This window comes from Metopolophium dirhodum, chromosome 5 (assembly GCF_019925205.1).
Source record: "Metopolophium dirhodum isolate CAU chromosome 5, ASM1992520v1, whole genome shotgun sequence".
NCBI classification, from domain to species: domain Eukaryota; kingdom Metazoa; phylum Arthropoda; class Insecta; order Hemiptera; family Aphididae; genus Metopolophium; species Metopolophium dirhodum.
This window is the reverse complement of record NC_083564.1, coordinates 38,558,314-38,571,056: the sequence shown is the minus strand read 5'-3', so window position 1 is coordinate 38,571,056 and position 12,743 is coordinate 38,558,314. Positions and strand designations below refer to the sequence as shown.

At 26.9% G+C, this 12,743-nt stretch overlaps 2 protein-coding genes across 4 annotated transcripts in view; one reads left to right on the top strand and one right to left on the bottom strand.

Moving 5' to 3' along the window:
• LOC132944552 (Kv channel-interacting protein 1-like) overlaps nucleotides 1-12,743 on the top strand; it is a 482,905-nt gene that overhangs the window by 337,832 nt on the left and 132,330 nt on the right. The window lies entirely within an intron of this gene.
• LOC132944201 (cuticle protein 7-like) lies at nucleotides 4,261-5,294 on the bottom strand. The gene is made up of 2 exons (XM_061013426.1): nucleotides 5,135-5,294; nucleotides 4,261-5,007 (listed from the first exon to the last, which is right to left on the bottom strand). The coding sequence occupies exons 1-2, from the start codon at nucleotides 5,144-5,146 to the stop codon at nucleotides 4,453-4,455; spliced, it is 567 nt and encodes a 188-aa protein (XP_060869409.1). The 5' UTR covers nucleotides 5,147-5,294; the 3' UTR covers nucleotides 4,261-4,452.

Sequence of the window (12,743 nt, the reverse complement as noted above, 5' to 3'; positions counted from 1 at the left end):
ATACTGATAATTATCTTATTATACATTATATTATTTTTGGTTAAATATTACAAAAATATATTTCTTTTTTTCAACAAAAGTAAAAATTGAGTGAAAGTAGTCATTGAATCAATAACAAGGTAACAACAATAATTAAATATACTAGCAATTGATTATATTAATTATTGTGTTGCAAAGTTGATTAAATAATTAGCTCATTGACTATATTAGATTCTAAGTGAAGCGATAAATGTTATTACTTTTATTGGTGACGATATAATATTTTATTTCCATCACCTCTTTCGGATCATTAAAAATGCTTCGATTACCAATTATGAGATATTTCTAATAGAAAATCAGAACTTATTGGTTCTTTGGGAGTCAAAAGTAATAAACTATTTAAAACAACCGAGAAAAATAACAAAACAATAAAGAAAAACCAGATTTATCAGTCAAATTATTTTTTTTACTTAAAAAACAAAATATTCTTAGATATATGAAATTTTCACTAAATGTTAAGATTTCTATTTTCTATATATGAGTAGTTTATAATATAATATTTCGATACTTTATAATCTGTTAATAGGCATTTGTCATTAAAATTATTTAAATTTTTTCACTAGAAATTTCGCTACATATTTTACCATTTGTTAAAATACAATGTTTGACAATTGAATACACGGTTTCTCGTTAGTTGTTCTTATAGCTGTTTTAAGATATTAAAATTGCCTAAGAATAATATTAATATACATTAGATTTTCAAATTTTTACGAAATTTATAAAAATCACAATAATGTTCAAAATTCATAATAAATTTTCTTTTGATATCCAACATTTAAAAATGTAAACAAGATTCCATATAAGTGTATCATCTATAAAAATAAATAATTTTACTAGAAATTCATATTTATTTATGAGTGTTTGAACTTCAAAGGTTTACATCATTAGATATTTATTCATAAATAAACTGTTTCTCCTCAATCGATTTTTGATATTTTTTATTATAATTCAAAAATGATGCATGACAATTTTTCTGTATGTTTATCTCAAGTTTTTTTTATATTATGATAAAGTCTTCAGAAAATTCTTAGACTTTTATAGTTATTTATAGTTATTCATAGACATTTGACAGTTAGAATATATTTTAATTTTTCTTTTTTCTCTAAAATGTAGTAAAAATATTTTCATTCAATAAAAAAGTTTGAAAATTTAATACCATAATGTCAATTTTTATAAGTTGTTCTCTTAACTATTAAAAAAAAAACACTTAAATAACCAAATTTTTTTTTATATTCAACTAAAGTTCAAATTTTGTCTAAATTCACATAAAAAAAAACTAACTTAACACACTTTATAACTATTGCTTATTAATAAAATAAATTACTTGAATAGCAATATAATAATATCATATAATATTATAATATCGTGAAAACCGTTCTAGTGTTCTTTTCCATGTCCCTATATATGTTCGAGTCGTTATATGAAAAAGAGCCTATAGGGCGTTTAATGTTAATGGCCAATGAGGATACCTTTGTCGATCTATAATTTTACCATTTGTGAATTTTTTTAATGTTAGTCTGCTTTAATGACTTAATTATAACTTATTTATCATAATTGTTAATTTAATTTAATATTCTGTTATGAGTGTTATTGTAATTTTTGTTATTATGTAACTAGGAAAAATTTTCAAAAGGGTTTCAACCCAAATATTATTTTTAAAGAAAATAAATAAATTATACTACTAGCTGATCCCACGCACTTCTTTGTCTGTAAAAAATGACAAATTTTAAAAACGTTGTGATTGTTCAATTTATTTTGGGTGAAACTGCTGCTGTATGTACAACTACGTGAGATCGCGGATAATGTGCGACAGCATTTCAAGTAGATAATCCATCTTCTATAAGTGCAACTCAGCTATCATGGTAGGCAATTTCAGAAAATTTGATTTAATGCATGCTTGCACTTGATATGCCCGAATAACCAATGGAAACCAATAATAAATAAAGACTAATTTCTAGGGCTTAAAACTGGTAACCGGTTTGTAACAAAAACCGGTAAAAACCGTAAATTTTAGAACCGAAAACCGATGACCGCTTTTAGTTTTGGAATGCTGGAAGCGATTATTGGTTATCGGTAATCGAGAAAATATCTAAACATTAACATCAAAGCGGTTACCTCGTATTTTCAATCAAGGTTTTATAACCAAAACTATTCCCGACCAAAATAATTAACGGTTTTTTCGTGGTATTTAATATTTGAATTATTTCATGATTATATTATAGTTGAATTTAATTTTCGATCTATTTTTAAATTTTTATCCCCAATTAATTTCCGTCAAGTATTGCTCATCTGTTGTGAATATCATATATATTATAAATGCCGTCATAAACGTCATCGTCGTCATCGCGCGCTGATTCCTATTACGAAATAGTTGGTGGATTAGGGGTTTAGTCTATATTTTAGTATATTTTAATATTTAGTATTTAGTACTATTTACGATATTTTAATCAAGAATATATGGTCTGAGATTTACGTCATTTTTATATCGTGTCACACAATTACAATTTATACTTTGGCCAATGGTATTATTTTATTGTTTTAACTTTTTGGTTATGTCTATAGTTTAAATTAATAAATTATTTTAAAATTATTACAATAAAAAAAATGTTTGCAAGAGCCAATTACCGACTTTATTGGGAACGGTTTTAAGCCCTGCTAATTTCTAATAATTATTTCTCTTATAACCAGACCTAAGCAACCATTTTTAAAGTTTAAACCAACATTTCCCTTGTAAATCTCAAAATCCCTATTTGAGCACCTCCCCGGGTTTGGCTTACCAGGTACAATTGTAAATTTAATCTAAACCATTCAAGGACCCACCCGAGCACACACAACAAATTTCATCAAAATCGGTTTGGCCGTTAGGAGGACTTTGAATACTTATACACGAACAAAATAAATATATACATTAAAGATATGAAATTATAAAAAAATAATTATAATTATAAAAATCAATTATTGAACATATTAAGAGATGACAAGGAATTTTATTAAAATGTAAATAATAAATAATATCATTGCCAAATCACACAGGTACCTACAGTCATTTATTTTGATAATACAATAAAATTAAATATTTGTAAGTGTTTTTGAGTAAAATGAATTCTCTCTTTTTTTAATTTTTCTTGACTATTCATTTAAAAAAGTACTGATAAATTATTGATATATATATATATTCAAGCATATTTTCTGCTTTAAAAGTTATCACATACATAAAAAAATAATATATAAAAATATATTTTTCTATAAATAATTGTATATATTACTATAGAGTATTTGTTCAGGCAGGAGTGTAAGGTGGAAATTAAAAAAAAAATCATAGATGTTCAATAAACTTACACATTGTTATATAATATATCAAAAAATAAATACATAAGTCGTACCAATTGTCTTATATATTAATACGGCATGGTATGACTTTGAAACCACGGTTCAATATGAACGCGATAGCCCAGAGAGGTACACGAAGAAAACATGAAATAAAAGATGGAGAAGAGTAGATGTTCACATGGCTAAATAAATTAGTATGCTGGTTTGTAAGCTGGCTTGTAGGCCGGGGCAGAGTATGCTGGTGCAGCGTAGGCTGGTGCAGAGTAAGCTGGTGCTGAGTAAGCTGGCTTTTAAACTGGTGCGGAGTATGATGGGGCCTTGTATCCACCTTCGTTCTTGACGACGGCGTTGAAACCGCTTTTAAAATTTAATAATTATTTAAAAACGTTCAACTATTATAGCTTAGTATTGAAAAATTAAAAAAAGAATCCACGTAAATAGGTAATATTACTATAAATTACTTCATTCACCTTAATACCATCAATTAATATACTTAGTAATATCATTGACTAACTGACCGTTCTCGCTCAGAATCGTTTTTCTTATACAATGATTATATTTTATCATTGAATTCAAATTTAATACCATCCATTACAGTGACCCACTAGTAACCTACTGTACAGTAGAGTGACATACACTCACCAACTTTTTTTTTTAATTCTTCATGATTATTAAGAAATGCATTAAGAATTTATTAATTTAGAACCCTCCATCCATGTATCAACTAAATCCAAACTGTTGACTGAAAATACCATCAATATTCAAGCATGTTTATAGAACAAAAACTATATGTAAAATATATTTTACATTTAATGGTTTTATATACTAATATAAAGTAAATGATCAGGTAGGAGTGCATGGTGGTAGTTAAAATAAAAAAAATCATAGATGTTGAATAAATATAACGATTGTTATATATATTTACACAATAAATACATAAGTCGTATCAATTATCTTATATATTAATACAGCATGGTATGACTTTGAAACCACGGTTCAATATGAACGCGATGGTCCAGAGGGGTACACGAAGAAAACATTAAATAAAAGAAGAATAAAGGTTGATTCACATGGCTAAATAATTTAGTATGCTGGCTTGTAAGCTGGCTTGTAGGCCGGGGCAGAGTATGCTGGTGCAGAGTAAGCTGGTGCTGAGTAAGCTGGCTTGTAGGCTGGTGCGGAGTATGCTGGTGCAGAGTATGCTGGCTTGTAGGCCGGGGCAGAGTATGCTGGTGCAGAGTATGCTGGTGCAGAGTAAGCTGGTGCTGAGTAAGCTGGCTTGTAGGCTGGTGCGGAGTATGATGGAGCCTTGTATCCACCTTCGTTCTTGACGACGGCGTTGAAACCGCTGTGGTCATCGGCGGTGTATTCGACGGTGCGGATTGAGCCGTCGGCTTCGACGAGGCTGTAGGATCCCTTGACGTAACCGTTTCCGTCACTGTATTCGGATTGGCTGTGCACGTCGTAGGTGTGTGGGTCGTTTACGCTGTATTCGAAGTTGTATGGTGTAGGTGCGTATGCGGGCTCTGGGGCGTAAGCCTTTGGTACTGAGTAAGCGGGCGCAGAGTACGCTGGCTTGTAAGCTGGGGCAGAGTATTGGGCAAAAGCGGTAGCCACGCAAGCGGCGAAGATGATGAACTATTAAAAAAAAAAAATGATTAATTTTTTTCAATCTCTGTATTTTTTTTCTTGGAATAAAATTTGATTCACATTGTAACCAATTACAAGCCTTTCAAAACATCAAATCAAAATAATTTTGACTTACCTTAGCGGCCATTTTAGTGTTCTTTTGGTTGTTTGATTAAATTGTTGATGACTGTGTACAGAAATGAACTGGTGATTATAGGACCAGAGTTGTTGTATTTATGGTAAAAATTGGTCTAAGCATCCCTCCCATATGTCATATTATGTGTTTGGCTAACTTTTTCCCGTCAGCAGTTACTATATGTCATCGAATAAGAACCGGTTGAGGCGTAAACACCTGACAGAACATTTAATTTTTATTAAATTGTGATTTATCAATTTATATCTGGTTCAAGTTTATTAAAATTATAAATTACGTTTACGTTCACACTCTATTTAATATACGTGTTTTGTTCTCTCAAAGCTTTCACTAGGTGAATTTAAGATTCCTCATATTTTAAGCTCGTTTTAAATATCGTTTTTAGTCAGATAAAATATTCATGGTTGGGTTTTAGTTAAATATTATGAAAAAATTACAGACCTTTTTATAATGAATAAAAGTTAAAATGACTTTATAGAAGTCACTGCACCAATTTCAACATTTTATTATACTGAAAAATTTATAATTCACTATTTGATATAATAATAAATATGCATAATTTAATTTCAAATGTGTAAATACCATATTATATATTTCACAAATACCATAAATAATTCAAGAAATTTGAAAAATGATATCATGACTATACGTCAATTTTAATATAAATGTTTTTGGTATTTTTAAATTATCACAAAATTAATTTCATCGATAAATATTATTTTTTTCCTCTAATATTTTTTTCTTATTCTAGGGGTAAGTTTCGGTAATAATTTAGTTGTAGTACTTGGAATTTTTACTTTTGACTAGCCAATGTACAAACTAGATCCAACGTAGGTAGAATTGATGAATTTTTTCTTCTTCAAAAAGTTCTTCACTTCTTCAGATACTCAAAAAGAATACACATGATTGAAATGTATTACATTTATCGATTCCCTCAGAATCATAATATATTTGTATCTTAATATAATATTTATGTAAAAATCGTTTAAATTATTTTAAATCTTTTTAAAATATTTTTTTTTGCATTTTTGTACTTCTAATTATGTCCATAATACATTCTGTGATTTAAAAAAAATATTATGTAAAGATATTTTTATTTTTTGTTATTATGTAATTTATTTTTTCATTATTAAATTAATTGTGTCAACATTCTCTATTTTATTACAATTTTAAATTATGCAATTTCAACTTTCTTTTCAACAACCGTGTAATATATTCTACCACTCTACCCGTTAATTCGTTCCACAATCGCTAAAATGTTGATTTATGTTTTGGCGTTAGTGTTGTATACCTGGTGATGCCGGAATAAAGAAACCACAAAAGGTTTGTAGCTCAATTGCCTATCCACATCGCCGTGTTAGATTATTTTTAAATACTTGGGAGTTGGGGGAATTAATAAATATATCATACTTTTGGTACTTACATAATTTTATTATTAATCGTTCAATAGTTCTTTAATCGTACCTAACTACTTAAGTCTGTAGTCACGTATATTATAAACGTTTCGACAAACTTATGTTGACAATTTTTTAGTTTTTCCTGTATCTTATGTTCTAGATTGGGGTTTTATTTATTTATTTATTTTTTTTATGCTTGATGCTCAATCAAGGGTTTAAAAAAAAAGTATGTAAAAAGAAATCTATACAAACTGAAAGCTTACATATTTCAATCCATCCATTTAGAGCAAACAATTATTTGTTGTAATAATTGATTGTTCACTTGTTTCAATAAAAACATCGTATTAAACAAAAAAAAATTTCGTCACTATAAGTAATGAATAGTAATAAAAACATTTAATTAAACACTTCGTGTGAAATAAGTATAGATGAAATATATTCTTGATCGTTATAGTTAAATTATTTTTTAATATTACATACATTGTTTAAGTTTATTATGATAATGTTTTAACACAATTTTATAATAACATTAAATTGTTTTCATAGCTATAATTGAAATATTACGTAATATAATAATCAATCACATAATTCAAAAATATGTAGCATACATATTATATTTTATAATATAATGGGCTTTGATATTTTTTCGATTTTCGGCTTAATCCGGGGATACATTTAATATTTTTACGGAAGTCATATATTATCTTCTTTTTGCGATTTCTTCTCATGTCATTTTCACTTACATAATATTATTTGATTCAGATCAAATATCCTTTAATAAAACCATATATTAGTTCTTATATGATATTTGCGGATATTAAAAATATACATTTCTCTAAATTCAAATGATATTTTATAGTATATTATTCAATTTTTATTAATAAATATTCGTATCTCAATGAGACCTTAGGTAAGCTCCTATATTTTGTACTTTATTGTTTGAGTTCAATATAATACAAATACATTTAAATCTAAATTGTATCAATTAAGTTAGTTGTTAAAAATTAACGAAGTGGAAAAGAAAGAGATATGAAAATAAAATGTTCAAGCATTATATTATATTTATTGACGACTTTCATTGAAATTAAATAATAAATTAAAATGAATAACATGTTAAAAGTTTTTGAGATTTTATTTCAGAAAATAGAATTTCTATACATTATAAAAGTTAAATATAGTTTTTTTTTATTGTTACTTTTTATGAAAGTTCTAAAATAATAGCGTGCGTGACATGACTTGAATGTGTGATGTTTTTTACAATTTATATTTTTATAGTAAATTGTATGGTTTTGTTAGAAACAAAATCGTACCGGAAATAAAATATACCTACAGTAGGCGATGATAAATTTTAAATTCAAAAACATCTCAATTTGATGAACTTATTAACAGAATATTATGTAACTTTATATCATTTAATGTAAGAAAATTGGAAACCAGACAAAGCAGCTAAATCTAACTAAGTCAAGTTTAAAAATTCACTGACATATTTTAAGTAAGAATTACAATTCAAACCATTTAAAAATGCAGTTCTTATTTTTGCCATATCTATCTTGCGATTCTTAGTCTGTTGATATAATATACCGTAAAAAATGCATTAATTTATATTATTTAAAAGAACAATAGTTTTTGCTTACATAGAAATATAATATATTAAAATAAAAACAATAGGTTACAGGTATATAAAACTTATTTCAGCGTAAAAGTATATTGCAAATCTCATTATTTTTATGAACAAAAACGAATGCAAAATGTGCAACATTTATTCTGTTATTCATAGTTTATACTTTTAATAAAATCTAGTAAAAAATGTCTTAATATTTGTATATTTTTCATTTGCTTAATATTTTTTTTTATTAAAATAAAATAAAATTACATAAACCATACAAATGATTTACTCATTTGTTTTGTTTGAATCTCATTTCTTTTTAATCTATTCATATTTATAAAAAAAAATTTAGAAACAAAGAACGGCATTTATGCAATTTAGATAAGCAATTAGATAGGCAAATCAAACTATTTAAATATTTAGGATTTAATAATTTTTTTTAGTAATAATAACTAAATACTTTTATACATTTAAATCAAAGTAGGTTCTAGAAATGTGAAACTAACTATCTTATTTTATGGTAATAATTAAATTATTTTAATTTATCAGTGTTGATGTTTTAGCATAGAAAAAAAATGTAATGTAAATAATATTTATAATATTACCTAGTAATATTTTCTTATCAATAGATTTAAAAATAATAATAATAAAATAGTATAGTTAACAACAGATTGAAGTTTTTTAAAATTTGGTTATACGTTTTGCTGAAAAAAATGTAATACTCCTTACAAACATAATCTTATGTCAAAAAAATATAATAGTAAATATATGGTCTTAGTTAAAGCGTATAATAACAACTAACAAATGCTTAAAACTCTTAAATGGTATATAATTATTATATATTATTTGTTTCAGTTTGTTATACATACTATTATACACAGCATACACAAAATTATGACTGTTTTTTTTTTATAAAGTAGATGCTACATTAGTGTCGTGAAAGTGTATGTGTTGCATTCAATTCCTAAAGTGATCAATATTCTTAATAATATTATAGTTTTAAATATTTTAACACCTAATTCAGAAAGTTAAGAAATCTATCTAAGAAACGTCAGAAATAATTAATGTTCTCATTATCATTATCATTGAATGAATTTGTTTTTAACTCTATATCTCATTATTAGAAACTTTAAAAGTTCACTAAGCATAATAATTACACTAAGCATTTTTGATAGTCCAGCGTGATTTAGTATGATTAAACATCAATTAGTACTTAAAGTTTTAAATTTCCTTCAATAAATAAATCTTAAATGTGCATTGTCTAAAAGTTATGCTATAAAAACTGAACTTAATAATATTACAATAAACACTTACATTTTTATTAGTTTTATTTTTTATTCAGTTGGTTTTGATTTGTTATAATGTCTTTCTTTCAGAAAAGAATTGACAGTAATACCATTAACAAGTTTTTAATTTGTATTGTACTATTATAATATACAACTTTCAAAGCTAGGGGAATGTTTTTCTTTTCTTCTCAGCACTCTGAGATACTAAAAAAGTGTCTTTAGAATCTTCCAAGTTTACTAAAAGCTCACCCAAGAGTAGATTAATCAGTTTGCTTTATGACTTAACACAAGAAGGATACGAACATTTTCAACTTCTATCCGTATGTCGATAAAATCATTTTACGAGCTTTTGGCAAACTCTAGTCTATCTTAAAAGTTTTAAGCTGCTTCTCTCGTGGTCTCATTCTATCAACAAAATGATTAAATTTAGCATAATATTAATAAAACCATCAAACTTCCCCCACCATAATGTATTTTTTTTAATCTGCTAAAAATCTTAATTTATTGAGCAGTAGAACATTATTATTTTATGTATTAATTTCGCAATGTTTCTTCGAATGAATAAAATAACTATTCAAACACGACATATATTTTAATTACATTTGTTGGACATTGGACAAACTTATATCTTATATTGTATTTAACGACACTCATAATTATTAGTTTTGCTTAATGGATTATTTATTTATCGATTTCATATAATTAATGTAATATAGGTACCTATATATTTAATATTATTATGCAAATAAAATGTACTGAGTTATATATACATAAAAAAATATAGTCGAGCAATGTTACGGTCTTGTACAAATTGTAAGAGCATTAAAATAATTGATTTTTGTACGGTGGTAAATGGCATTGCTAAGCGTAAATACATTTTAACAATAAAAATACCTAAAAGCATTAACAAAATGATTACTATTTAAGAATACTACTTAAATCATTTAACACATGTGACACAGTTGGACATGACAATTGACAAATGTGCGCACGACTAAAGTGTCTAGCTGTAATATATAATATTATTATATTTTAGGTAGGTACCTTATTTGCAGGAAATTGATATATAGTGCACATATATCATATTCGTCTTCTGTGTCAATTTTTAAGCAAATTTAATGTTAATGCAAAGCGTACGGATGATATATTATAGCATGTTGTAGTATAGTGTGGTTATGGCGTCTTCGATAAGTATGAAAGAAAGGCGTTTATATAATATATGTAATATATACATAATATGCTGGAAAGACGATTAATATGATCATATTATATTTTATAGGTACCAAACTATAATATTTCATAAAACAATCCATAATAATATCTTATTATAATAAATCATTTTTCGTCACAAAGTTTTCATTGCAAGATAGTCAGGGTTATTAAAAATGCAATCGACTATAAAAACAAAATGTTCTCAACAATTGCGTGTAAAAAAAAAATAGGTAATTTAGCCAGCTTTACAATAATATAAGAAAATTATTTTCCTGTTTATTTTTTTTTATAATTCTGTATCACACCGTTTATAGTAATTTAATTGATCGAATTATTTTAATGTTTCGACAAATATTTTAACGGTCTAACTTTAACTATTGATACAATTGAAAACTACATTGAAAAGGCCACTGACGAATTTGAACAAACGCAGCACTGCCAGGAGAATAAATTTATCAGCGCGATTGTCGTTGTTCACGTGTAACTTTTAATAACAACAACATCTGTTCTGAAGTTTTGCCGTCTCGTTTCGCTTTTCATTCTCCATCTCGGCTTAACATTATTCCTTCACCGAAACTGAGAACCGAGAACTCAAAGTTTGTTTTGTGAAAGATATTATATTATTATTATTATAAAACATAAGTACTAAAGTTTATCCACGCACCAGGCAATGCTCTTATATTTTCATCGTCATATAATTGGTATTTTTAAGTATAAACTCAATTACTGAACTCTTATTATATAATAATATAATAATTATGATAATAATAATAATACACTTCCACCACGGTCGTTGGGGCTGTTACGTCGTATATTTCAATTTAATATAATCGCGCGATAATAATGGACTCTCAACAATTAACGATGGTAGTGATTTAAATGATTCAATTATAATCGGCTTATCTAAAAAAAATACGAACAAGGTGTATAAATGCAAATTGTAATAAATTAACAGCCATTTAACGGAATATAGGTATTAATATAATAATTGTAGGGTGTACGGATATAATTTAATTAATGGGAACTAAATGTAATATAATTCACGGTCAATCGACATTATTTTCATAGTTTAAATTATTGTTTAAGAATAATGAATAAAAAAAAATGAATTGAATTGCCTGTGTGACATAATTTTGTTTTCTTAATGTCTATGAACACTTTTTTTGTAATTGGTTTAGAAATAGGTCCGGAAGTGATCATATTTTATAGGTATAAAATGATAAATAAACCAAATTCTAAAATAGGGCCGGTACAGTGTACATGGTTTATTATTTATTTTTTTTTAATGAAATCCGTGTCTTAAAATATTATTCAATCGCCATTTATAATAATAATATTACTGGGGGACGGAGTGGCCTTGCGAACTAAGGCGTCGGTTGTGACACACGCCGGCGCTGGTTCAAACCTCGGTTCACGGGCGGAATTTACTTCGGGCAAGTCACGGTGTCCGGAGAGAAGTGTCGCCATGGGCATGGCAAGATACCCACGGGTGCCCACTAGAAAATCTGCCAAAACTACACAGACGTGGGTAGACCTAGTTCCTTCCCCCACAGTTTAAAAACCACCCAATGGCCTTAGTTGCCATGGATTAATTAATAAATAAAAAAAAAAATAGTAATATTACTTTTGTTTCACATTTTAATACACTTACGTCTTGCAAATTAATACCCAAACATTTTTAGAATTCGTATAAGTAATCTGTTAGAGCCAACAATAGACACTTCATTGAATTCACATCATCACATAAACCAATGTATATTGTTTGTTATTATTTTAGAGACGCTAAAATACATTATCACATCTTATAATCGTAGAACGCTTCATCAGTGTAGTGCATAGGCGTGTTCAGACTTTGGTGGCCGAGGGGGCACAACAAATTAATAAATTGTGAGACCTATTTTTTTTTAGAAATGAAGAAAAATTAATTTTTATGTTACAAAATTTACCAATGTAGGAATATTTTTTAATTATGATCAAAATGTATAACCATTGTCAAAACAATAAAAATACACTTCACCAATCCCCTCACGATTTTCAAATATTTTTTTGTGCTTAAAACAATGGTGTAAATTTTTTTTCACCGGAAACTA